The 27,969-nt window shown below is 39.0% G+C and overlaps 1 protein-coding gene across 1 annotated transcript; it reads left to right on the forward strand.

The window, feature by feature from the left end:
- Positions 1 to 7,688: 7,688 nt before the first annotated feature.
- LOC126982587 (toll-like receptor 5) lies at positions 7,689 to 24,029 on the forward strand. Its single transcript, XM_050834763.1, has 7 exons — positions 7,689 to 7,824; positions 12,912 to 13,132; positions 14,391 to 14,535; positions 15,203 to 15,393; positions 16,216 to 16,404; positions 17,506 to 17,719; positions 20,793 to 24,029. Exons 1-7 carry the CDS (start codon positions 7,822 to 7,824, stop codon positions 21,057 to 21,059), a joined length of 1,230 nt encoding a protein of 409 aa, XP_050690720.1. The 5' UTR covers positions 7,689 to 7,821; the 3' UTR covers positions 21,060 to 24,029.
- The last annotated feature ends 3,940 nt before the right edge of the window (positions 24,030 to 27,969 follow it).

Raw genomic sequence — 27,969 nt, forward strand, 5'->3', positions numbered from 1 at the left:
CTTTGGATATCCCAGTGTTTACTAGAATTCCAGCAAAATGTTTTCAGGTATGTTAATTGATTACTGGTACTCAAATTTTTCCTTGCCTAACCTGCAGACAACTGAGTAACTTGAATATTTGCTCACTGAGAACTAGTAACATGCTGTGTGTGAAGTCTTACTATACTGATGCTCATGGAAAAATCAGTGATTTCTTATAATGTACTACAGGATTTCTTCTCTCAGCATTTCATATTAGAAAGATTGTATCCATTTTATCCTATTTAAATTTTTCCAGCTTGTCTCTTGTTTGTTTGAGTACTTTGTAATGCATGCACCATTTTTTTGGCAACACACTGTATGAGTAGGTAGGATGCAAGCAAGATTTTGTCTATTTTTCATTTAACATCCCCTCAGATTTATTCAAGTACACATAGTTCCTTGTTGAGAGATTGCATTAGATTTAAAGAGTCATTTAGTGTATGCAGTGAGTAATTTTTAGTCATCAACCTTATAACATTTAGTGTATCCAAATAAAAGTAGTTTCATTCACATATACTTCACACATTCTGGTGATTTTGTGTATGAGACTTACCTTTTGTTTTGATACTTTCCATTATCTTTTCACCTAATTTTCCATTCTACTTTAAATTGAAATTCATCCTTCTTTTAGCTGATTTTTATAATAACTGAGGCAGAGCTATATTGTACAGGAAAACTAATTTTGATACGAGGATTTGTAATGGGTACGTGAGTTTTGTAATGTGCTGTACCATATTTATGTATGTCATTCACATCATGTCATTTGAGATAAGAATCTGAACTAATTCATCAAAGTCTTGCTTTCTAGCATTTCTGTGTGTATAGAAACTTGTTTGGGCACATTTTTTTATCAAGCTGTATAAAGCTGAACATAGAATATCTCAATGTTCTTGAATTTGTAATAAAAGGCATTTGCGACTCCAGTCAGCAATAATTACTCTAAAGGAAGATGCTTCCTTTAGAGTGCTTTTCAAGGGACGTGCCTTTGCAGGTATAAGTTATTATCCTATTTTCATATCAGTTATGGTTAGCTTAATACATGTTTTTGGGCCAGTTCTTATATACAGCTATTTTTTAATGTACCTGCAGCATAGCACTGCTGCAACAATGTAGCCTGCCAACACCTAGAAGCTGAAGGACTGGGTGAATGAGGCTTCTACTAGGATATCTCCGTGCAAAGGTGCTTGTGGTGCATATTGTTTAAAAGTTCTGAGTGTGTAGTTGATTAGTTTGGGTGATTTTTACCACTTTTCACCTCCCAATGAACATACATTATCTCACCTCAGTATGCAGTGAAGAGAGTTCTTGTATCCCTAATTTATTGCCAGGCCTACTTTTAGCAAGGTATATTAACCTCTTGGTTGTGAGGAAAGTGTTCCAACCAATATGACACCAGAAATTTCTCTTTTTTTTTAATACTGTTGCTAGTAGACTATATACTGATATAAGTTTACTTATTTCTTTGACAACTGATTTCATTCCTATTTTCTCAAAAGGCTGCATTGTATATTGATAGAATGTCTGTTAACATTCCAGAAGAATTTAGCAGAAAACAGAAAAGGGTTGATTGTATTAATGCTCAGAACTAAATCTAGTTGAAGTTGGTCATTGAGAGATGTTTACGATTACTTTTTTTGTGATGGCATAGTGTGATAGAACAGCAGGAAAAGCTCAACAGTAGCATCACTATTTTAGAACAAAGTTTACCAACCTGTATCATATTTGTCTTACTTTTAAAGAATTCATTTACAACTTGTGAACCATTTAAATAGGAAATCAGTCTACATATTTATATTGTGGCAGACAACAGACTGTGACAGCTGTGCTCAAAATTATTCTGAAATCTTATCTCTTGATTTACATGAGCTAGGATTTACAGATAAGGCAAAAATTAACTGTACGGTGCTAAAATTTTAGTGATTCCCCCAAGGGTAATTTAATCAGGGAAGGAAATATTCTCAATTTTTATTGGAACTAGGTTGTAGGTTTGTGAGATATGTATTACATGTGTCCTTAAAGGTTGAACTATACCTTAATGGAAATATAAGCTCATCAGTCTTAAACTGTATTGCCTTTAAAAATATTTGCATGCCTTTTATCACTTCTGTAGCTATAAAAAGGGATAAAAATTGCCTTAATTAACTATCAAGCATAGATTACTAAGTGATTTGAAAATTCAATGAAGGGTATAGTGCCAAGAAAAAACTTCCAATTATGAGTAATATAAAAATGTAAAATCAGGATATTTTTTATGTTCACTGATTGGACATTTGCTACACCTGGTGTGCCACCTAATTTACCACAGTATAGTGCACTGGTGTGAGTCCGAGATGAATGGCAGTCAGTTGTGATGTTTATTGAATGCAGTGATTTGAGTAACTTTTTGGTGTTTTCTCAGTATGTGTATATATATATATATATATATATATATATATATATATATATATATATATATATATATATATATATATATATATATATATATATATATATATATATTAAAAAAAAATTCACCGAACAGCTGTCAGACCTTGACACTTTTGTACCACTCATCATAAATGTTTCATTTCTGAAGGTTTGAAAAAAGTTATCATGTAGTCATGAGTCCAGACTTGTAGTTTGTGAAGTAGTAATGGTGTGGAAGCAGGTGTGTGACTTTCCTTCCTTAGTGCTGGCTGGGCAACATTGCATGTGTGCATATTGTACTATAGTTGCATATTGGGATGTACATACAGAGAAGTATGGCATGAGGTGCACATTGAGTTAGTTTTTTTGTGTGTCAAAGACGTTCAGTCAGAGTCGTCATGTGATATATACTTAAGTATGATTATTTGTATATTTTAAATAATTGGACATAACAGCCTTATTGGAATGTAATCTAACAAAGTTATTATGAATCACGTTTTAGCATAGATCGTTCTAAAAATTCTATATAAAACTGTTGAATGCCTGGCATCACCTGTTCTCAGGGTGTAAGAATAATTAATCCTCTCTAAACAGGAGGTTGGTGGTTATGAACACCAGAGTGCACAAAGCAGCATTAGCTGTGGCAGCTCTTTAGGTTATGTCACCCATCTTGGTTAAATGAGTAATGTGTGTTTATGCTTCACACCAACTTGAAGAGGTTTACTGACCATAAATACAAGATATGACAATTTTATGCTTGTAACTTTTTTTTTTTCCAAGTCAGTTTAAGATGATGATTGGCTTCTGTACAGCATATGTTTATATGGAGTAATGTTGACTGCCTCTTGTGAATAAGTGTAATAAAGTTTGTGATAGTCTTTTGTAAGCTTACTTTGAGCCCCATATAGTAATACTGTGTATACAGCTTTCATGATTCTTAATTATTAGGGTTTCTCTCAAGTTCCATGGTCACTAAAGCCAACATAACATGCCCTTGTATCTGAGCACCAACCGTAGGTTCTTTCATCAATAATTGTTACATATGCCGTTTTTTTTCTCATAGTGTTCCCAGCATTACTTTTCTCCCCTATCGAATTACTACTTTTTTGTATAATTACTTCATATTTCCTTGCTCATCAAAATTTGCCTGTGGCTGATATCTAGTTATATATGTTCAAAGCCAGCAGAAAGCTGTAATCACTCCAAGTATTCCTAGGATGTGTGTCAGCAATCCACCTAAGTATGGTTTCAAGGGGGATCTAGAAGTCCTTTTGGGTTAAGGATGAAACTGTGTTCTCTAGTCTTGCCTTACATAGATACCAATAGAATGAAGAGATTGCCACTGCAGGAAATTGATGCAGTTTCTTGGTTCAAAGCCTTTGTATAAGCAATCCTCCCCAGTCTATCTCGAGAGAATATTTATATTGCTCTCTCTCTCTCTCTCTCTCTCTCTCTCTCTCTCTCTCTCTCTCTCTCTCTCTCTCACACCAAGGAGAGGTTCCCGATCCGGGTTCAGGATAGTTTATCTACTCCTCAGTCAATTGTTTGCTCAAGATGTAAATGAACCAGTGACTCCATGAAGTTTTGACTACTACACTGATGTTCGACCATCATCAAGTATGAAGATAAGAGGCAGCTCGGAAATAGAAATGACTGCAGAACATGTAACACAAAAGTGGCACTTGCAGAAAGACTGAGCCTGAAGGAGTTGGCAAGAAGACTCCCTTGTGAGGGAAACTAAGTGACTGGTGTCGGCCGGAGCAGCAGGCAATCCATTTGTCCGGGTAATCTCAACTCATTCTTCAGCTGCGATTGAGATGATATTGTCACTGGTGACAAGCATCAAAGTAAGTCACTAGTCTCGGCTGTAAACAGTATGACAGCATGTATACATTGTCACATGGCAACTCAGCAGACCTGTAAAGAAAAGGAGTGATAATTAGTGGATAAGAACATAAGAACGTAAGGAGTCTGCAAGAGGCCGGTTGGCCTATACAAGGCTGCTCCTGAACTATACAATAGAAATTAAGGCAGCTCCTGCTATACAAGGCAGCTCCGCTGATAAGCTTAAATGTTTGGTTTGTGTTCTACCCGTAAATTATGTTATTACTTATTTTATAGAGTTTGTTCACATTTGTAGTACTCTCCACTGATCCGTCTATGGAGTCTGTAGGCTATGGATCAAGAAGTCTCCGCGGGTTGGCAATAGGGATTTGAAGGTACCGTTAATTTGAGTACCGGTACCGAAAACTTGGGTACCAGTGGTAGTGGTACCGACCAGAGTTTAGGAGATAGCGTGCAGTATGGGAGGCCCTACCTGCCAGACGCATGAGTCACTGACGTCGCCGGAGTGCGAAGCACCCATTACCCAAGGGTGGGAGGTGGTTTGGGAGAGCTAAAAAAAAGAGACAAAAAGGGGAGGGAGGGTGGAGTGAGAGGAGCTGTGGAGGCGAGACAGACCTTGGTAAGATCGCAGCGCGTCTTCCCATCGGCCACCATGTTTTTTTTCTGCATTGTTGCCTCCATGGAGGAGCCGCCATGACGTCACGAACGCGAAGCCAAAGCGCTATTGGTCCGCTGTCTCCCCTCCCCCCTTAGACTCAAAACATCTATCAGCTGATCCAGTGGACGCATTGAAAGTGCATACAATGCCTGTCTGTTCAGCATATATGGCTGTACGAAAAGGGAGCGTAGTGGTTCTACATCATTTCACAGGTGAGTTGAGAACTGTATAACCAGATAGGGCTACATATGATAGAAATCTGCAGTTCTGTTGTACACTGACATTGAGGTTACCAGGCGGCTGCCAGGGTACCTGTCCTCGACCCGGGCTGAGCTGTATGCCATACTTAAGGCTCTTCACACTGTAGCAGCTTTCCGCAAAGATGTATACTTGTTTGTCGATAGCCAGGCTGCATTACATGAACTTGTGTCCTCCTTCCCTACAGACTGTGATCTTGTGACTAAGTGCCTGACTGCCCTCCATGCCCTTGAGGCCACAGGTGCCACAGTCCACTTCTCCTGGGTGCCCTGCACTGCCCTCCCATGTGGGCATCCAGCACAATGAAAAGGCAGACTACCTTGCTCGACGTGCCCTTCAGGATGACACAGTGGACCCTGGCACTGACTATACGCTTAGCTATGTTAAGAATAGAATTAGGGATTATTTCCATAATAGCATTGCTACCCAACTCAGACACTGCTGTGACAATGGCAGCACCAGCAGCCTCCACTATGCTAGTGTCTCCCACCACTGTGTTTACCCCTATGGGCGACAAAGTGCACCTCAGGATGTGGTAGCAATGCGCCTTGGGCAAGGCTATAGGTACTACTGGGAGGTTAGTAACTCCCCTGTGTCTGCTGCTCGCTGCGTGCTAGGCCGAGGGGCCACACACTGCAACACTATGTCATGGAATGCCCTTTCATTGCTAAATTTAAGCCACGGGACTGCCTTGACCTTAAATGCTGTTGATAATAGATCTACATTAAATATATAGGAAAATATTATGTACTTTTCGTAACTCAAACCATCATTTTTTTTTTTTTTGTCTAGTATGCAAAACAAGTGGTAAATTCCCTTAGTTCAGCCCAGGAGATCGCAATGTCTTGGGTCTATCTGCCGATTGTAAGCTCCGCCCACAGACTCGGTAAGCTCCGCCCACTGGCTTCACTCGCCTGTATGAGGACGGCGCGGGAAGGCGCCTCCTGTTATAATACCTCCATGGTTGCCTCCTCCCTCCCGCCTCTATTATTTAATCATCTATTAGATAATTCTTCATGTCCAATTCTCTTTTTTAAAGGTTTGCTAATAGCTATATGCTGTTATTGTTTTTAGACTATGATTCCATCCATAATAACCATATGGCGATTTTTTTTTATCGGAAAAGTAAATATTCAGAAGAGAGAGAGAGAGAGAGAGAGAGAGAGAGAGAGAGAGAGAGAGAGAGAGAGAGAGAGAATATCCATGCATATCACCGAGACATCCACTCAGGCTCAGTCTCTCAGCCTTTCACTCGTGTGAGGAGCAAATGAGGGACTCAAGGACTAATCATACGTTATAATTTGACTTTGGAGGGACTGAGGGTGAACTATAGTCGTTCCAGGAGAATCTGCCGGACGGGGTGAGAGCTGCGGGTCAGCCCCGCCCCGCACCCTGCCACACATAACACCTCTCGCTTCCTCTCATATGTCAGCTATTTACTACCTTTAAATGAATTTAATTAAATAACTGGATAATCCAGTAAGGCGGTGGCCGAAGTGGTAGCGTACTGGGCCCACATTCACCGCGTGATGGACGACGCGGGTTCGAATCCCCACGCTACCACTCGGATTTTTCAGTCACCGCCGAGTGGCTTAAAACTACCCACATGCTGTCCTGAAGACCACCCATCAACCCGGACTCTAGAGGAAGCCGTCCAAGCGAATCAAGAACGAGTTCCGGGGGGCAGCATGAGCCAATGCAAGATGGCGCCACTATAAACACTCGCCTGCGCCAGAACGGGCTGGGCCGACCATCAGGCCCCACCTGGAAGAAGCCTTGGGCCGACCATCAGGCCCCACCTGGAAGAAGCCTTGGGCCGACCATCAGGCCCCACCAGGAAGATGCCTACCGGCGCAACAGGCAGCGACGTAAAAAAAAAAAAAAAAAAAAAAAAAAAAAAAAGTCATATAGCGTTAAGATTGTTTCGTTTTTAAAATAATAACAAAGGTTTTGTATAAATACCACGACACTTGACAAGGTTGTATTCCAACATTGTCATTTTGCTAATCCCAGAGCCAGCCTCAGCCAGGTCACTTCTCTCAAGGTCATGGAAAGGTCAGCAGGTGTCCCGCTCTCCCACCATTCCCTCTATCTGCCCCTCCACGTCGTCATTAGCTCCACAGCCACGAGAAAGAACTCAATTACAATGTAAACAAGTACTTTTTACACGAAAAAAACCAAAAAAACAGAGGATTTATCATACCACCCACAAAAGTAACTGCAAGAACAGCGAAAGCCACTAATGTTTGTGAAAGAACAGCTGAAAGAGTTTTTTTTTTTTGGAATATACCAACTATACGTACATATTGTCTTATAGGTAGAGAAAGAGAGATAGATAGAGAGAGAGAGAGAGAAGGAGGAGGAGGAAATGAAGGGAGGCTTATGGTGGATCCACTTCACACCTGCTGGAGTCAATACTAGTACAGGTACCGTACCGTTTAGCCGGTACCCTTAGTACTGGTACCGGTATCGGTTCCTGCCCACCCCCTAGACTTGGCAACCGCAGCTCAGCCTCACTGGCCACTGCCTCAGGGCCCTCACTCAGGTTCAGTGAGTGTCAGGCTGTGAAGGAAGAGGGTGTGTTGAGTGCTTCTCCCTGGATTTATTCTATGTTCTAAAGGAATTGATCCGCGATGGTAAGACTACACTTGACTCCGTTATATGTAGAGGCTCAGAATTCCCCAGCGTGTGTCGCCTGGAGGCCGGCGAGGAGCAGATGCTGTGTGGGGTGAGGGCGGTGCTGGGCCTCTCAAGGGTTATTAGTCAGGCTACAATATATCCTGCCGCCACGCCGCCTGGGGAACACCTTCCTGTCCGTCAGGTGTCCGGCTCACTCTCCAACCTCCTGCAGGGTCAGCACGGCAGGAAGGAGGGAACGGCAGGGCCAGCGCCTTATTTAGCAATGTCTGCATCGAAGTCTCCGGGGGAGGAGAGAGATGAAGGCTTCCGTCCCTTGCAAGGTCGAGCCAGCTCCGGCGTTCATTCTGTCTGTCGCCTTTATCCCTTTTCGCTTTATATGATCCTCTACTTCCCCATTCTTGTCCTTGATGAATAACTATACAAGTAAAAGTGTTGGTTTGTCCCATCCCTGATCCCTCCGTCATTTGGACAAGAAAGAGCTTTCTGGCGAATCACGGGAGGGTGGTGCAAGCCAATCAAGAATTAGGGGTCATTCTTACTCGTTCATGCCTTTGTTCATGTGCTTATGAGACCGTGGAGGAGGCATGCACTTGTTAGGGTATGTTACAGGAGTCAGCAGAGTGTGGGTAGCCGAGATCTCCCGCACCGCTGACCTAACGCAAAGGGCAAACTGGAAGTGAAACTCAACGCAAAAACAATAAACGTGATTTCTTTTGCATTATAATGTTACTTTCCCAATCGATTACGTCAACAGAAACTCGATTACTGCAATCCAGGTCAGTGTTGTCTTGGAGGTTTCCAGTCACTTCCGTCGGGCGTGGATCCAAAATGGGACGTTACTTTACCGAAGGAGAGGAAGAATAGTGACACGGGCGGCGGTGATCGGTCACTACGAATTCACCGCACGTTGCACATGACGCCATGAATGCATGCCTCACACGTTAGAATTTCAGTTTCTTTCGTCAGGCAAGTGATGTTATCTAAATCCTACAAATGTGTCGGTGATTTCTCCACATAGAGCAGCGGCGAGTGATCAACAGGTGAAAAGGAAAGGCGTGAGCCTCGCCCAGTCAAGCCCAACCCACACCCTCTCGATAGCAACGTTGCCAAGCTTCCAATATCCTGAATAGTTTTAGTTTTTTGAAGATTGATATATATATATATGTTTCTTCATCGATCATTATTTTCAATGTAACATTTTCATTAATAATTACGTGGTCACACCCTAATTAGGTAAGACACCTTAGCTGAGCAGAACACTGTGACCTCGGTACAAAGCAACGCCCCACACGCGACCCCTCCCCGCCCCCCACGCACCTGCCAAACCCACCTGACTCGCTGACTAGATGCACCTGCCGGGCATCACTGAGGAACAGGTGATCTGCCCCCTCCAGACCTACACCTGTTTAACCTGAAGCACACACACACACACACACACACACACACACACACACACACATATCAAGCGTTTCCACTCCCCTCGATCTGTCCTGTGCTTTTAGTTTCCAATTTCGATGTAAACGTTGCGCAAATTTATAGATTTTAGCAAGCTATTTGGGTCTTTTAATATCAGTTATTTTCCAGTCTCACTCTATCCTGTTTTCCTCTTCTACATATGCGTCTTGATATTTGAGTGCCGATATCCTGTCATCAACTTATGACTGTTCTCCAAACCATTTTCAGTTTTCTCGTTTATTTTAGTAATTTCCGGAAGTAACCTGTTCACTTCCCTTGGGCACTTCTCCATTGTTTGCCAGACTTGGTCAGTGTCCATATCTGACCCATATACCGTGAGCCTCATGACAGGTATAACACACGATTTTTCTTGTTATATTTATTCCATTAGATTTAAACAACGGTGAAGGCTAATTATAGGCTTCTGTTAACAAGCTAAATCTTATGTCTTTTTATTACGGTTCTAATGAGATGTTTGTTTGATAATAGTTGTCTATACATACACTGTTTGTCTGTTTCTTGAGCTTCTCTAAACTTTGATGCGAGCATAAGTGCCGAACATAACTTCAATCTTCTTATTAATCTCTAGCCATCCTATATATATATATATATATATATATATATATATATATATATATATATATATATATATATATATATATATATATATATATATATATATATATATATATATATATATATATATATATATATATATATATATATATATATATATATATATATATATATATATATATATATATATATATATATATATATATATATATATATATATATATATATATATATATATATATATATATATATATATATATATATATATATATATATGTGTGTGTGTGTGTGTGTGTGTGTGTGTGTGTGTGTGTGTGTCATTTCAGGCATCAAGGATATGTCGGATGTCAAAGGTCAGACGTTTGCGAGTGCGGATATCTGTCAGCGGGACCTTACACACGCGGATGTTACGTTCACCGCGGGCTGACTGGCATTGCAAGGCGATTTGTGTGGCGCCAGTGGATTATAAAAAAATGCTTTATGGTTGCTAGATTATTTTATGAAATTTATTTCACATCATAACTTGATATTCTCAAAGAGAGAGAGAGAGAGAGAGAGAGAGAGAGAGAGAGAGAGAGAGAGAGCACATTATGTACTATGGAGTAGGCAGGTGTTCATTAATGGCATAGGAAACTTTTCTTGCTAGGTGAATGGGAGTTGACTGCGAGTGTAGCAACTTACTAACGGTTGTCAATCACGTAGAAGTGTGAACCCCATGTGTATCATCAATGCCGTAGCCATGGAGGGGGGTCGGACGAACCCACCATCTGCTAAAAGGTCCACTTTTTGAGAAAGTCAAAACGAAAACTGAGACTTTTCTGTTGCATTTCTAGAGATATAGGATATTAAGGATTTTCTTGTTATTCTTATTCCGTTAACTGTCTTTACTTGGATAAACAGCAGGAAAATGCACCCAGAAATGTCAATTTTTCAATATCCCGAACCCCCAGCTGATTTAGGCTATCTCGCTTCGCTCGCCACTCGTCCCTCTTCAAGTGGCTACAAAGGTCCACATTTAGTGGAATAAGACCACCCCCTCCTTTTTCAGCTCTGAGTAAGGCCTTTATCATAAACAAAGATACTTGAGATGTACATGTTTCTGCACATCACCACCTGTCATATATGCGACTAAAAGGGAAGTACAAGTACTACCTTTTTACCTCATGGGATTGGCGGGTGGGTGGTCCCCTCGAATTACTGTCTCCAGAACATGCGTGAAAATTGTCGCATGGGCTTTTTCGATGTAGTGGTTGCTAGGCCTAGCTACGAATCCACGGGCCCAGGTTCGAACTCCAGCTGTGTAGTTGTCGCACTTGTTTGTTGTTCAACATGCCTCATAATTATAGCCTACTTTTCCCTGCAGGCTATTAGTGTGAGGACATTGCTAACTAGACTCAAGCTTGGGTGTACAGTTTGCTCCTTACACGTGCTGAATGTATTACAACTAGAGTAGCAGCCTGGCACGGCAGCCTCAAATATGATTCGCCTGTGCCACTAACGGGCTTGGCCCATCCACCAGCCCCTCAAAAGAGCTTAACGACGTTAATTGCAGCGCAAAAGAAAACAGGAGTTATCGTCCAGATATCAGACGGTTTTCTCTTCGAGTAGGAAATATTGACTTGGCACGAGCGTATAAATTTTCAGCTGTGATTTTTTCGAATATATATATATATATATATATATATATATATATATATATATATATATATATATATATATATATATATATATATATATATATATATATATATATATATATATATATATATATATATATATATATATATATATATATATATATATATATATATATATATATATATATATAGATATATATATAGATATATATATATATATATATATATATATATATATATATATATCTCATGTTGTAATTTATGTAGACTTTGATATTTTTAATTCTTCCCGCGCACGTATGTGTGTGTGTGTGTGTGTGTGCCAGGGCCATAACCTGTCGGGGGGATGCTCCCCCGCAAATGAGGTGGATTGAACAAGCTGATAAAGGGGGGGAAAGGGTAAAAGATATGCCTCGTCTGCCTCAAGGTGGTTACGGCATGGTGTGTGTGTGTGTGTGTGTGTGTGTGTGTGCACTATGCGAAATTAACCATAGTGGTGCCCCCGTAGAGTTATCTCCAATAAAATCATTCTTCGAAATGGAGATGAGGGGTAGAGATTGGGGTATGGGTTAGGGAGAGTGGGGAATGGGGTTAAGGGAGGTAGAAGTGGGGAGTGTGGTAGGGGGTTGGGGTCTGTGTGTGTGTGGGGGGAGTGATGGGTTGGACGGTTGAGTCTGGCATGGTTGAGGTGGTGGGTTGGTGAGTGGAATTCAGGAGGGTAAGGGAGAGTGTGAAGGGGTTGGGGTAATGGAGGTGAAGGGTAAGGGGGTGGGGTGGAGGGGTCTGGGGGTAAGAGTGGAGTCTGTGTATTGCATAACATTTTTATTCCAGCCACAGAACTAGGCAGTACTTGTACTTTGATTTGTGATGATTATGTTCTTGAACTTGGACTCAAGTACAATAATTATAGGCCAACTTTGAAATCAAGCTTGCCAGAGCAATATAAATGCAAATAAATAAAATGCTGAGGTCACTGCATGTATACCTTCGATGGTGATATGTTTTTTCTCGGAGTTTGTTTGAATGGCCATATATTCCCATGGCACTCACTCTACTGTGTTATGCATCTCTTGTTGGTGGATCATTATTTTTTTTTTAATTTCAGGTTTTTGTTGTCAGAGTTACTTATTCATTTTCCAGCTATTGTGCTTGGATTAATTTAGGTTTTGTTATTTTTCTCTGGTTCTCTTTCATATTCCTATCCTACCTGTTTCTGAAGAAAACAAACATTAGAATGATGGAAATGTATTAGGTAAAGGATGATTTATTTGATGATCTTCAGAATGCTGCTCTTTCATTTCATAAACTTCAGCTTTCTTCCAGATATATTTCATATATATTTTAAGGGTCAGGACATGACGTGGAAGAAAAGGATTAGTATTGAAAAGCATTTTAATGAAGGTGGTACTTTACAGGTGTTGGCAAAGGTGTGGTTTTTGGTGGTGTGGTGCTGTGTGCTGTGGGGAGGACACCAAATCTCGGCCACCAACACCTCCTGTCCCTCGGCTTTCCTGAACCGCTGTAGCTGTGGCATGGCGTACTCCCCCTATGATGGGCACAGGCAGATGAAGTACACTGTCAACTGCACCAATTCAGGCTTCCGAACAGCGTCCATGCTACATAGTCTTCCAGAGGAGTGAGTGTGTTTCTTGTGCAAAAAAATGATCAACTTCATAAAGGCCTGGATTAACCATTAAGCAATCTGGCCCTGGCTTCATAGCTCTGCAACAAAGGATGCAATACATAGCTAGGTGTGCTTACAACTTCACCACACAGGATGGTCCTCTCAGCACACTCAATTCCTCCCCTACCAACTCCTCCAATATTTGTGGTTTCACTGGAAGTCTTCCCCCTGACACCCTCTCCCTCAATCCTGCCCTCATGTACTCTCTTCCCAAAGTCATCCTCATTCATTCCCATCATATGTCCACACCATCCCTAAGCACCACCCAAAACCAATTCAACCACTCCATAATCTACTTCCTTCACTGTTACACCCATACTAAACCTCTCACACATACATTAATTACTTTTCATTCCTTCCTGACATACCACATGCACCTCCTATATACCTAATTTTCGCTCCATGTATTCGTGATTGCTGTGTTGCATTCCTCATCCCCATATTTTATGCATATGACAGAGTTAGGAGGTGGATACTGTTCCTTCATACCCTTTGCCCCCATTTTTACACTCCTTCCATAACTCCAATGCATCTATTACTTGTTTGCCCTCCACTACTCTGTCCCTCACCTCTCCCTCCATTCTCCCATGCTTACACAGAACTGTTCCTAAATACTTATACTCAGCCACTTCCTCCACTCTCTTCCAACCAGCAGATCTTACACTCTCTTGCCCTTGTCATAACTCAGTATGGCTTTGCAAAATCAATAGTCTGCTCTCTTACCCTCCCATAAAGAATAACCTTACTCTTGCCAATGTTCACTTTCAGTTTTTCCTCTCACACATCCTGTCAAATTTATGAAGCACAGATGAACACTGAGGCCATACCCAGCCATAGTGCATGACCCCAACTTTTCCTTTACCTCTGCAGCAAGCTTTCACTGTGCTAACAATATCATCTGCAAATTGGCCTGGCACCAGAGACTGCTTGCTACTGTACAAAACACTTTGATGGATTTTATTAGAGATATTCTTTGGACCCACCACTTTCCCCTTCTGACTTTTCTGTTGGAGAACTCAGGAGAAGTATGTTAGGTTATTTCCCATTCTAGTAGTACTGTGGCTTTTTAACTTCCAGGCTTGCCTTTGGAGGTAGGGGGGGCTGGAGTGGCGGAGGGGGAGGCGGACTTCTTATAAAGTATTACCCTTTTATTGCCTACCTATTGTGCATTTTTTCCAATGTAGAATTAACTTTTTTCTTTTCATTTCAGGACTGAAGTTTTCATCTTCACTGGAAACACAATCCCAACCTTACCAATAAACATGTTCAACAAGACTCTGTTTTATAATGACCTTGACGTCATTGACATGTCCAACAACCACATTCGCTTCATTCAGGGAAAAACATTCCATAGGGTAAGTTTTTGACGGTGTTGGTATTTCCTTATTTTCAGTGTCACACTTCTTATTGTGCAATAATTATTACTTGGTTAATCACAACTTTAAGAGCATATTTAGAAACAAAAAAGTTGTAATGTGATGTGGACTGGACTTTAAAACTCAATCACTTTAAGCAGTTATTTGTCTTAAAGTATAATGACAAATGATATCAGACAGCTGTATTTATATATATATTTTTTTACTTTAGATAATGTTTATAGAAATGGATGCAGTCATGTCATGTCCTTTCATATTTGTAGCTCCCAATACTTTTATTCCTTCTTTATGTTGCCTTCCCTAGCAAAGGACAATGACATTATTAGTTAGCTGTTGTCCTTGCTTTAATTTTCTTTCAGATTCAAACAGTATCAAACTTGTGTTATAGGTATAGGGTACGTTTGTAGTGCATAGCTCAGTAAATAATTTCCATCTTTGATTTCATATTCAAGTACCCTCTAGTTGTGATGTAAATATTTATTTTTTATGTGAATACACTATAATATTTGTTTGGTATTGAATATCAGTTAGAGTTTTGTATAGGGCTCTTCTGTATTATGCCTTAACCTTTTCAGTGAAGTATGCTGTTACTCAGCTGCAAAATGTGTAATACACTTTTTTTAAAACCACCTTGTGGTTTCTCTAGGTGTATCGTGTCAAAACCCTCATCCTTAATCACAATGACTTGGACATCACCGACAAAAAGGAGAGGCCAAGATTATTCAGTTCCTTTGATTCACTGGAACACCTCCATCTGACCAATGCCTTCTCAGAGAAGATCAACTCCTCAGACTACCTGCTCAGCCTCGAGGATATTTTCTATGAGAGCACATTAGAGTAAGTCATATGAGGTGCTTTCTTGTAGTAACATAGAAAACAGCTGCATATTTCATTGAGATATGCTATTCTGAATCTATTAAAAATTATTTAGTAGATATGCATTCTCTAAGCTAGTTTTACTATTCTGTGTTTTGAAATTCAGCACAACTAAAATAAAGCCCAACTGAATTTGAATATTTACTATGACTGGTCAAAGGTATGTTGATTCTGGATGTTCATTATTTTTGTCAACACTTATGTGGAGTTATTTTATTTATATATAAGATTAGAGACTTTTTTGTGTGATATTATTGTTAGAAAGCCTGTGTAGGAAAGGTGACACCCACATTCTTCTAATATATATAAAGTAATATTATATAAACAGAAATTCAAGCACTTTGAGAAGTAGGTTTATCAGAGTTGTAAACAAAGATGCAGACTGAGTGTAGAGTGGTTCTCATTATTCAGTGAACTTGCCTTAATCATTTTTCTCTGATACTTGAAGCCTTCACATCTGGAGTCTTGTTCTCTGTGCATTGCTAAAAAAATAAAAAAGTTGAGTTGAAAAGATGTATAATCCACTTATTTATAGTAAAACACGACAGGAACAGACATCAAAGAATTAAAAAAAAAATGTTTGTCAGAATCATATTGGTAAAAAAGTTGAGTAGCAAAGATGTCACCCCCATATTTATAGTAAAGCATGACAGGAACAAACATCAAAGAAAAAAAATCAGTTTGTCAGAATCATTGGTTTAGAAGATGGAGATTGAGAGACAGGAACATCATAATACCTTTAAGTTTTAATTGTTTTTTATTATTTATCTAAATAATTTACAGCTTATTGAAGACTTTGCATCTGGAGCAGAATGAAATTTGGACGATAGGGAACAACACTGGAGTGTTCTGTCAGCTACCAAAGTTGCAAGATCTCTTCCTCACAGACAACAGGCTGAGGGACTTTGACTTCAGAATAGACTGTCTGCATTCACTGAGAAACATCAACTTGGAAAGAAATATGATTGCTAGGTAATTATGAAATAAATAAATAAATATATATATATATATATATATATATATATATATATATATATATATATATATATATATATAGATATATATATATATATATATATATATATATATATATATATATATATATATATATATATATATATATATATATATATATATATATATATATATATATATATATATATATATATATATATATATATATATATATATATATCTCCAATCCCTCAAACTACTGCCCTATAGCTTTACTTTCCTGCCTATTTAAAGCTTTTGAATCAATCCTTAACCGGAAGATTCTAAAGCACCTTTCCACTTCTAACCTTCTATCTGATCGCCAGTATGGGTTCCGCAAGGGGCGTTCTACTGGCGATCTTATTGCTCTTTTAATTGATTCTTCGTCATCCTCTCTTAACCGTTTCAGTGAAACTTTCTCAGTTTCGCTAGACATATCAAAAGCTTTCGATAGAGTTTGGGACAGCTCTTTGCTTTCTAAACTGCCCTCTTTCGGATTCTATCCTTCTCTCTGTTCCTTTATTTCCAGTTTCTTTCCCGGGCGTTCTGTCTCTGCTGTGGTAGACGGTCACTGTTGTTCCCCTAAACCTATCAACAGTGGTGTTCCATAGGGCTCTGTCCTATCACCCACTCTCTTCCAGTTATTCATCAGTGATCTTCTTTCCATAACAAGCTGCCCTATCCACTCATACGCAACAGTTAGCGGGTGGTTTTTTTTTTAAATCTTCTTTTTGTTGCCCTCGAGTTGCTCTCTGTGCTGTAAAATTAAAAAAATAAAAAATAAATCTATATCTATCTGTATATATATATATATATATATATATATATATATATATATATATATATATATATATATACACACACACACACACACACTCAAGTAACATTTGGGAAATAATTTATTCTACATATTTTCCTTAAGATGGAGAAAGTTAATTTTCTAGTCTGTGGTCCATATACTTCCTTCTTGAAAAAATAAGTTGTAGAAAAGTAGAAAGCAATAAAAGGAAGACTTCCAGTTTTTAATCCAAGCAATATGATCATATTTTATGAGCAAATTATTTTTTTGTTTCATTGCAGGCTGTCTGATGATGCCATGAGGGCACTAGACAACTTCAACAGAGACAACTCTACAGTTACAATAAGGATGCAGCAAAATAATTTTGATTGTGATTGTCGTTCAAAAAACTTCATACAGTGGCTGAACACAACTAAGGTCAACATTGAAGGCTGGAGTGACTTGAAGTGTGTTGATGGATACCCGAGCACCAACATCGGCAAAACTCTCAGTGAGGTAAGGCATGGACATGCAGTTTAGAATATGGATTTTTGCAACCTTGATACAGACATGGCAGAGCTCTGCTAAAGTGTGCACATACAGATGCATCTAGGAAAAAGTGAGGTTCTGGTAGTGAAAAATAGATTTTTTTTTTAAAGATTTTCCTAGTAGTATATGAGAAAAAATAATATTCCTTACTGACACCAAAAAAAGGACTAATTTTTTTTTTGTATATATATATATATATATATATATATATATATATATATATATATATATATATATATATATATATATATATATATATATATATATATATATATATATATATATATATATATATATATATATATATATATATATATATATATATATATATATATATATATATATATATATATATATATATATATATATATATATATATATATATATATATATATATATATATATATATATATATATATATATATATAATATATATATATATATATATATATATATATATATATATATATATATTACACACATACATACATACACACACACATACATATTTCTGCCCGGAATCGTGCCAAATCTATTCTTCGACTTACCAAAAGCTCTTTCATCCATTGTAAATGTCAAAACCTTACTTTCTCTAATTCTTCCAGAGACTTCTGGCACCTGGCCAAAAATATCTCCTCCAGTTTCACTTTTTCATCTTTCCCCCCTCTCCTTAACCCTGATGGCAGCACCGCCGTCTCATCTATCTCTAAGGCTAAACTCTTCACTCAAACTTTCTGTAACAACTCCACTCTGGATGATTCTGGGCATATTCCTCCTACTCATCCCCCCTCTGACTCCTTTCTGCTTGTTATTAAGATTCTTAAGAATGATGTTTTCTATGCCCTCTCTGGCTTCAACCCCCAGAAGACTTATGGGCCTGATGGAGTGCCTCCTATTGTTCTTAAAAACTGTTCTTCCATGCTGACACCCTGCCTGGTCAAACTCTTTCGCCTCTGCCTGTCAACATCTACCTTTCCTTCCTGCTGGAAATATGCCTTCATACAGCCTGTGCCTAAGAAGGGTGACTGTTCCAATCCCTCAAACTACCTCCCTATAGCTTTACTTTCATGTCCATCCAAAGCTTTTGAATCAGTCCTTAACCGGGAGATTCAAAACACCTATCCACTTCTGATCTTCTATCTGATCGCTAGTATGGATTCTGCAATGGGCGTTCTAATGGCGATCTTCTTGCCCTCTTAACTGACTCTTGGTCATCCTCTCTTAGCCGTTTCGGTGAAACTTTCTCAGTTATGCTTAGACATATCGAAAGCTTTCGATAAAGCCTGGCACAACTCTTTGCTTTCTAAACTTCCCTCCTTCGGGTTTTATCCTTCTCTCTCTTCCTTTATCTCCAGTGTACTTTCCGGTCGTTCTATCTCTGCTATGGTAGGCGGTCAGTGTTCTTCCATAAAGCCTATCAACAGTGGTGTCCCACGTGGCTCTGTCCTATCTCCCACTCTCGTTTTGTTATACATCAAATATATTTCCACAACAAACTGTCCTATCCACGCGTACGCTCACGACTCCACTCCACATTATTTAACTTCTTTCAACAGAAGACCCTCTCAACAGGAATTGCAAGACTCCAGACTGGAGGCTGCAGAATGCTTAACGTCAGACCTTGCTATCATTTCCAAATGGGGTAAAAGGAGCCTTATGTCCTTCAATGCCTCAAAAACTTAAATTTCTCCACCTATCAACTTGACACAATCTTCCAAACATCTATCCCCTGTTCTTTGACAACACTCAGCTGTCTCCTTCTTGAACACTAAACATCCTCGGTCTATCCTTAGCTCAAAATCTCAACTGGAAACTTCACATCTCTCTCACTAAATCAGCTTCCTCGAGGTTGGGCGTTCTGTAATATCTCCACCAGTTCTTCTCCCCCGCACAGATGCTTTCCATATATAAGGGCCTTGTCCGGCCTTGTATGGAGTAAGCATCTCACATGTGGGGGGGCTCCACTCACACAGCTCTCTTGGACAGAGTGGAGTCTAAGGCTCTTCGTCTCATCAGCTCCCCTCCTCTTACTGACAGCCTTCTACCTTTTAAATTCTGCTGCCATGTTGCATCTCTTTCTATCTTCTATTGATATTTTTATGCAGACTGCTCTTCTGAACTTGGTAAATGCATGCCTCCCCTCTCCAGCGGCCCTGCTGCACACGACTTTCTACTCAAACTCATCCCTTTACTGTCCAAACCCCTTATGCAAGAGTTAACCAGCATCTCCATTCTTTCATCCCCTTCACTGGTAAACTCTGGAACAGCCTTCCTTCGTCTGTGTTTCCTCCTGCCTATGACTGACTTCTTTCAAGAAGAGTGTATCAAGACACCTCTCCATCTGAAATTGACCTCTCTTTTGGCCACTATACTTTTCACTGTATGGGAGCATCAGTTAGCGGGCCTTTTTTTCTACATCTTCTTTTTGTTGTCCTTGAGTTGCTCTCTATACTAAAAAAAAAAAAAAAAAAAAAAATATATATATATATATATATATATATATATATATATATATATATATATATATATATATATATATATATATATATATATATATATATATTATAAAAGTTTATGCTGAAGACCTCGGCAAATATCCTCAACACAGCATCACCTAACATAATAGTTCTTCAAGTAAAATCTGAAAACTGTCAATTCATCCCTTCAAAAAACTACTCAGTCCTTCCAGGAAGCTCCATGTTATGGGTGGTTGGGTAAGAGGTCATAGTGATCTGACTTTGACAGGAGAATCAGAATGCATATTAAGATCCAGTCATTCTTTATGTAGTTCACACACAAAAAAAGTTAAAAAATATAGTTTTAATACTAGATGAACATTATAATTAAAAACCTAGTTGGTAGCTGAAATGGGCTTTACATATTTTAAAGTTTGGTTGAACACAACTAATCTCTTCTAGATTCATGTGTAGTGGGTGCTGTGGAGTGGGTAGAATAGAGGTCAGTTTCTGGGTTGGCTTAGAATGTTCAGCCTAAATGTTCCTCACTGGGTAGCTGACCACTATTCTGGTTTGATTTACAGGTCCAGGAATTACCATGTTCTTCACACAGCAAGCTAGGCAGAATGGGTGCTGTGGGCCATGGCAGCCATCCACATGGATATTCCTCAAGCACCATTGGCGCTCTGTCCTTCCTCCTAGTGTTTACCACATCCATGTTGCTGGCTGTTTTATATTTCCACAAGGAAAAGGCAAAGAAATTATTTACTCCTTACTGGGACTTCATCACCAGGAAGATTGGTTACACAGGACTCAGTCACGATGAAGCCCCACAGGAGGTGAATGTGTAGTGGTGGGTGTCACTGTGGGGCTTAGTGTGCCGATACTTTTGCTTGAATATCCATTTTCTTATTCTCTGAAGAAAAATGATATATTTGTCTATGAAGAAAAGTTATTAACTTGATACTTGTGAAAAAAAAGATGAAGTTTTTGACAGGTTTAGCTTTGACAAAAAACAAACAGAGGTGTTGAGATGACCCAGCTTCAACCCAGACTGTCTTGAGCCACTCACTATCATCATCCCTCTTTTAGTATGCTATGAGAGTGATAGTCACAGATCTTGGGTGTGTTCAGATTCCAGACACGAAAGAAGGAAAAGTATATGTCATTCCATCACTGTTGTCATCATTCTCATTATCATCAGTTAACATAACTCCATCACCATTTTCATTGCCATTCATCGTTACAGGGAGCAATACAAGAGAAAAAGAAATCAGGAGTCGTTAATTCTTATTTAGTTTACTTGATTTGTATCTAAAAGTATGCCCAGGCTCTCCACCATTACAAGAATAAGGTTGTCGTTGTGGTGTATCAGATATCATTAAACACATTGCAGTATAACAATCCAGCTTGTAGGATTATAGGAGGAAGAGGTATACATCCCACTCAGCCTTTCACAGCTGTGGTGGGCTGGCTTGGGTCTCAAATGTCCCCTCAACTCCCTGCACTCAATCTGTCCTCTAGGCAGGGATCATGGGAATAGAATCCTTTTCATAGATAAGACATGTCATATTGTTTCCCTACCATCCACTTTGTATTCTCCTCTTTTTCTTATTTATATATTTTGCCTTTAATGCCTAGTTTTTGTTTAAATACCTCTATACCATTTTTTTTTTTTGGTGCTTTCAATATCCAGGGATTTCTATATGAAATCTTTTCTTTCTTGAGATCCTGGGATTTTTCTGGTCTGGTCAAAATACCTCACTTAGTGGTAGAATGGTTAATGGGTCTTTTTCTGTGTATGTGTAGCTATCTCTTTATATTACATGTTTTCTACTCAGAGGATATTAGTTTAAGGCTGCTACCCTACTGAAATCATAGTCCTTACTAGTAGCAATCAATAGCTTTAAATTAATATTTATTCAAAATTATCAGAGTAGATAAAAATATGAATTATAGACACATATACATAGATAAAGATTGCCAGTTCTGTCACAGAGTGAAGGATGCTACAACTGGTACACAATTACACTACACAGTACACACCCCTGCATGGGGATGGAAAGGGACAGACAAACTCATCCCTTCTGAGAGACAGGCTTGGGACTAGACTGAACAGCACTTATCAACTATGCAAACAGAGTATTATATGCAATTATAAAATGTTGTAAAATTTCTGCTCATCTACAACATGAAAAAATTAAGGGTTGAATTTTTTATTTGAGCTGCCAATCTTGTAAGAAATACTTAAATAGTTTCCATAATAAGAACGGTAAAATTGACCATATTGTACCATATCAAAGTAGTTTGACTACCTTTATCGTAATCAGTTCTCTTAGGAAAAGAAAATAGGCACTTTTACATTTTGCTAGCAAAGAGTGAAGAATTCCAATATAGTATGATACTTCAATTTTAATATTTGACTGAGAATTTGAGTTGAAATTACCGTCATTAAAGTATGTACTAAGAAAAAAAATTATGTTTTTGTTAAAGGTTAGACAATATACATACAAGGAGAGGGGAAATACTGGAGGCATGGAGGGAGGGGTGAGGGAGAAGACAGTGAAGGGAAGGTAGGTAATAAGTGCTTTAGAGAGAGTTATGAAAGGAAGAAGGGTGAGCATGGAGAAAAGAAGTATGGTAGCATTATCCTCCCATCTCTTTCATATGCATCAGAAATGTGGATGTTAAATGTAGCACAACAAACACGAATATGCTCTGTGGCAATGAGCTATAAGAAATGCATGTGGTGTGTCAGGATGGGATGAAGAAAGTACTGCAAGTATAAATGAGAGGTTTGGTATGGTGTAACAGTATAGGTAGTGGATTATGGGGTGGTTTGGTGCTCTGATGGTTTGGACACGTGCTGAGAATGAATGAGCAAGACTTTTTGAAGAGGATATATGAGTGCAGGATCGCGAGAGAGGGTGTAAGGGAGAGACCACCAGTGAAATAACAGAGTGCATGAGTATCAGAAGGAGAGAAAGAGAGTTGGTCGGTGAAGGATTGAGTGTGCCGAGGGAAGTTCCCCTGAGGGAGCAGGGTGTCAGAGATATAGAAAGATAGTGATCTTTGTCTTGTGTGTCTGATGAGAGTTGTGTTAGTCAAGCCTCTCCTCCAAGGTGTCTTTCTTTTTACAGAAAGTAACTGTTTTACTTGACATTTAACATAGTATTTAACATTTAATTATTCAAAATGTTTTAATGCCAATTTATTAACATATGTATTTATTTTGTTCCTAGTCTTAAAAGAAAAGTAATGTTTGCATTTATCAATAATGGGATGTAATATATTGAGCAGTGTTAAAGCAATCATGTGAATAAATCTTGTTGTCATGTGTTGCTTTGACTTTGGGCTCTTACATATATGTATGAAACTAGAAGCCTTTCATTATGTTTTCATCCACTGCTTAGTTTTCTTGGAGGTAATTTGATAAAGGTCATATGATGTATTCACATAAAGAGCAGCAGTATGAAGTTTAGAAACTCCTGCAGTGCTATGTCCCAAAATTCTTTACTGCTGAAAAATTATATGTGATCATTAAGTCAATATATTTACTAATGTGTGTGTGCAAGTGTTTTGTAGTGTTATATACCATTCCCTCCAACGGTGTGCATAAAATGTCATTATATTTTGTTATAAATAATGTAATATTTTGCTTGTATAAGGATTAATGGAGTGCCTTTTCTATATTTTAATATTATGTGTGCTGAATGTGCTGCTGTTGTATGATATTGTACATGGATGTGCAGAGGACTTACAGAGTGAGTGTGTAAGGTGCCAAAATGCTTTGAATGATTTTAATAAAATTTTCTTGCTTATTCACCTGTCCAAATGTCGACAGTGGCCTATGAATCCCAGGTATGCATATTCTTTTTTGCATGGTATGTGTGATTAGCACGTGTCCACTCATAACTATTATCTTGCAAATAGTTACACATTTCATCCCTTTTTTTTTCCAAGGCTCAGTTTTTACCAGTCTCTCTTCTTAAGCTCTTACCATTACACTTTCTTGTTGGTTATTCCAGCATTGGTCTGACACGTACAGGTAAGCATTAGTAATCCGCCCAGCCAAGAATGTCGTACGTATAGGTGGAGCCTCAATTGTGTGCCTTTAGAGGTCCAACACTTTTTTTTTCAAGGATAAGTTGATTTTACATGATTACTAATTTTTGAAATGTAAAAGTTATTACTCCATTGATAATATCAATGCTTTTTGCTCATCTAGTTGGGTATAAATGACAGGCAAGGCCATATCTACATTGTTTCTGTAGGTGGCGATCATTAGGATCAAAGACCATAGGGTGATTTGGAAGCAATTAAGGCTCTTGCAACTTATGCCAGTATCCCTGTCAAGTGAATTTTTGGGGGTTAATTCCCATCACCCTTGACATCTTCTGACAAAACAAAGGAACATATTTTAGTATAGTCAACCTATGAACTGGCTCAGTCTAACAACTTATGATTAAACAAACCCAGTCTAACAAGTTAACAAGGTAGGGTGACCAGACGTCCCCGGTTTCCGGGGACAGTCCCAGTTTTTAGTGACCTGTCCCCGGCTACTGCTGTCCCCGGAAAAGTCCCCGGTTTTCACTGTGACTGAAAGATCCTCTTACTTTTACTATATATTTCAGAATGCCAGGAAGAAGAAGGAGGCCTTAGTTTGGGTGAAGTGTCTGGCTGATACCTGTTTTTTACAGCTGATTTTATGGATGTTCTTGATCTCAGCTACTTTGATCAGAGAAAAAAACTCATTGTTAATCAACTGAATTTTTATTCAATTCCTTTGCAATTTAGGATAAATAGGGTGAGAGAAACTTTTGAATGCTGCTTTATGAATGGTAAGGGCAGTGTCCCCGTTTTAGTTTTTCAATGACAAAAAAAACTACACGTTTTGGAGGTTCTCACGCCTCTGAACCGAAAATGTTCCCGGAATTTTGTCTCAGAAATCTGGTCACCTTATAACAAGGGCCCAGTATGTACGTCAGATCTGTGGAGGATCAGTAGATCTTTATTAACAATCAGGTTACCATTTAGCTAGATTTTGGTCTTAAAGTTGATCTCAAACTTTAATTTTCCCAAGGCCTTCGAGACTCCCATTCTCTTCTACTCCAGTAGCTGCACAAAGTTGGGATAAGGGACAAGTTACTTCTTTGGATCAGGGCATTTTTCATTAAAAAGGATATGAAAAGTAAAAGTAAGGTAAAGGTGTCTCGTCAGCTAATTTCTTCTATAAGATTATTCAGAAAAAACATCGTTTACAAAATGGTAGAATACACGCCTCCCCTAGCGACCTTCTGCCCACCATTGCCAGATTGTCGTACTGAGAGCATAGTATTTACCGGTTTCTGACGTCTGACTATTGCCAAGAAACATCAGGATATATCTCTTTGAACGATAACTATACATAAGTTTCGTTATTGGAGCCCAGAAGACAGTTTTGGGGTAGGGAAGTGGGGAAATATAAGCGGCTGAGTACGACAATCTGGCACATTGCAAGTTCAGCCAGCCATTCCGAGCCGGGGTGTGGTGTTGGGCGGGTGTGGTTGTCCTCCCATCTCTCCATCCTGCACGCCTTTATATTCCCTACAGGTGAGTTATGTACAGTCATCTTGCAGGGAGGAATGACGCATCCACATTTTGTATACTATTAGAGAAACAAGAAGCCTGTTTTCGTAGTGTATATTACATTACTTATTACAAGCGAGATTAACAACCGTCAGTAAAAATATATTCGTGCTTCAGGATATACTAGACAATAAAAGCAAGATTATATTTAGTCATATTTAGGTAGCATTCATGAAGACAGGGCTATGCTGATTGACTCCGGTGTGGGTTGTTTTGCTTCCCATAACAGCAAAGCACGAGTCGAGGCTTCGAGAAACACGCCTCGGGGGAACGTAACATCATAACAATGGACAAGTCTTTGGGTCATTTTGGCACCCAACCACACATGTTTGACAAGGCTTCAGTAAGAGTTTTGGGCATTTCCACGGGTAGTTTTATGACCCTTCTGGTAGTTTAATCCTTCTCCTGTATCATGGACCTAAAAACCACTCACTGACCCGGACTTATCTCCTATTAGACCTTTGCAAATAGTTAGTGTGAGAGGCGAAAGCGTCTGACCATACGGGCCTTTGTGTCTGCTATTGTATATGTATGGCACATTGACTTCAGCAGCTGGGTCTCATAAGTAATGCTCTGAGTACAGTGTCTAAATGTGTAGCTATCTGGGAATTACATTTGGGAGACTGAAGGGATAAATTTGATTGGTTCCGAGAAGACGACCACAGTTAGAAGTTGTTACATCCACGAATAACATGCCAAAGTAGTTGATGATAGCTGCAGTAGACACGATATTTGTATTGATAAGTGTTCAGACGTCTTGGCGCAGCAAACAATCGTATGACTGATTGGCGCTGCGGTCATGTATTCCGGCCCCGTGTTCCTCCCTCTAGTCTACTGTCTAGTGATGCCAGGGGGGTATGGGGGGGGGGGGGGGGGGACGGTGAGCATGTAATCAATAGCCAACAAAATCTGTTAGATGTTTACGTCATGGTCATTAAGACGAAGATACTGAGGCTCGTGTAGGTACCAGTAGACAAGAGACTACTATTCATATCAGACCCTATGTCCCTCCCTTTCTCCCTCCTACCCTCCTCCTTCTCCCCCCCTCTCTCTCTCTCTCTCTCTCTCTCTCTCTCTCTCTCTCTCTCTCTCTCTCTCTCTCTCTCTCTCTGTGTAAATGAGATGTGAAGCAACACACACACACACACACACACACTTTCACACACACACACACACACACACACACACACACACACACACACATTATATATATATATATATATATATATATATATATATATATATATATATATATATATATATATATATATATATAATATGTCGTGTCTGTAATGGCGGATAACTCTAAAGTATATGCTAAGTATGGTAGGGTGTTTTATGCACACGACCCTGATTCCTGTTCCAGGGTAACTAAATGTTGCTTAAGTGCTGTATAAGGTTTGTTTGGCAATTATACAACCATTGAAAGTTGTACGAGTATATGACCCTCCTTCCCACAGGTTACGTTGTGCGTATGATGGGATGAAGTACGTAGCTGACGCTTGATCATTTATAGGAAATCGCGTAAGAGACGGAAAGGAATAAGGGTGTAATTGGAGCGGGAATTCATTGCAGAGTAAAAACGTGAAACGAAATTGGAGAAATTTATGAATAATATATTCTGCTGTTAGGAAAAGACTGCCATACGATATGGGTTAATTCATGTAGATATATTAAAAAAAAGTCATAGCATACAAAAATAGACAGCGAGTATATGATGGGTGGATTAGTAATGTAAACAACTGACCACATATGTTACTTTAATATTTATCACCATCGACAAACAGGTCATCCTCGTCATCACTGTTGATGCTGATGCAGACGGGATAAGTGGAAAGTGAATGGAGGAATGAAAGAAGGAAGAACAAGATAAGTGGGAAGTAAATGGAGGAATGAAAGAAGGAAGAACAAGATAAGTGGAAAGTGAATGGAGGAATGAAGAAGGAAGAACAAGATAAGTGGAAAGTGAATGGAGGAATGAAAGAAGGAAGAACAAGATAAGTGGGAAGTAAATGGAGGAATGAAAGAAGGAAGAACAAGATAAGTGGAAAGTAAATGGAGGAATGAAAGAAGGAAGAACAAGATAAGTGGAGAGTAAATGGAGGAATGAAAGAAGGAAGAACAAAATAAGTG

This window comes from Eriocheir sinensis, chromosome 51 (genome assembly GCF_024679095.1).
Source record: "Eriocheir sinensis breed Jianghai 21 chromosome 51, ASM2467909v1, whole genome shotgun sequence".
Taxonomy (NCBI): Eukaryota; Metazoa; Arthropoda; class Malacostraca; order Decapoda; family Varunidae; genus Eriocheir; species Eriocheir sinensis.

Excerpts from the sequence above, each read along its gene's own strand:
- LOC126982587 (XM_050834763.1), top strand. Across the intron at positions 13,133-14,390 it reads CTACATAGTCTTCCAGAGGA|GACTGAAGTTTTCATCTTCA; the intron begins GTGAGTGTGTTT and ends TTTTCATTTCAG. Across the intron at positions 16,405-17,505 it reads GAAAGAAATATGATTGCTAG|GCTGTCTGATGATGCCATGA; the intron begins GTAATTATGAAA and ends GTTTCATTGCAG.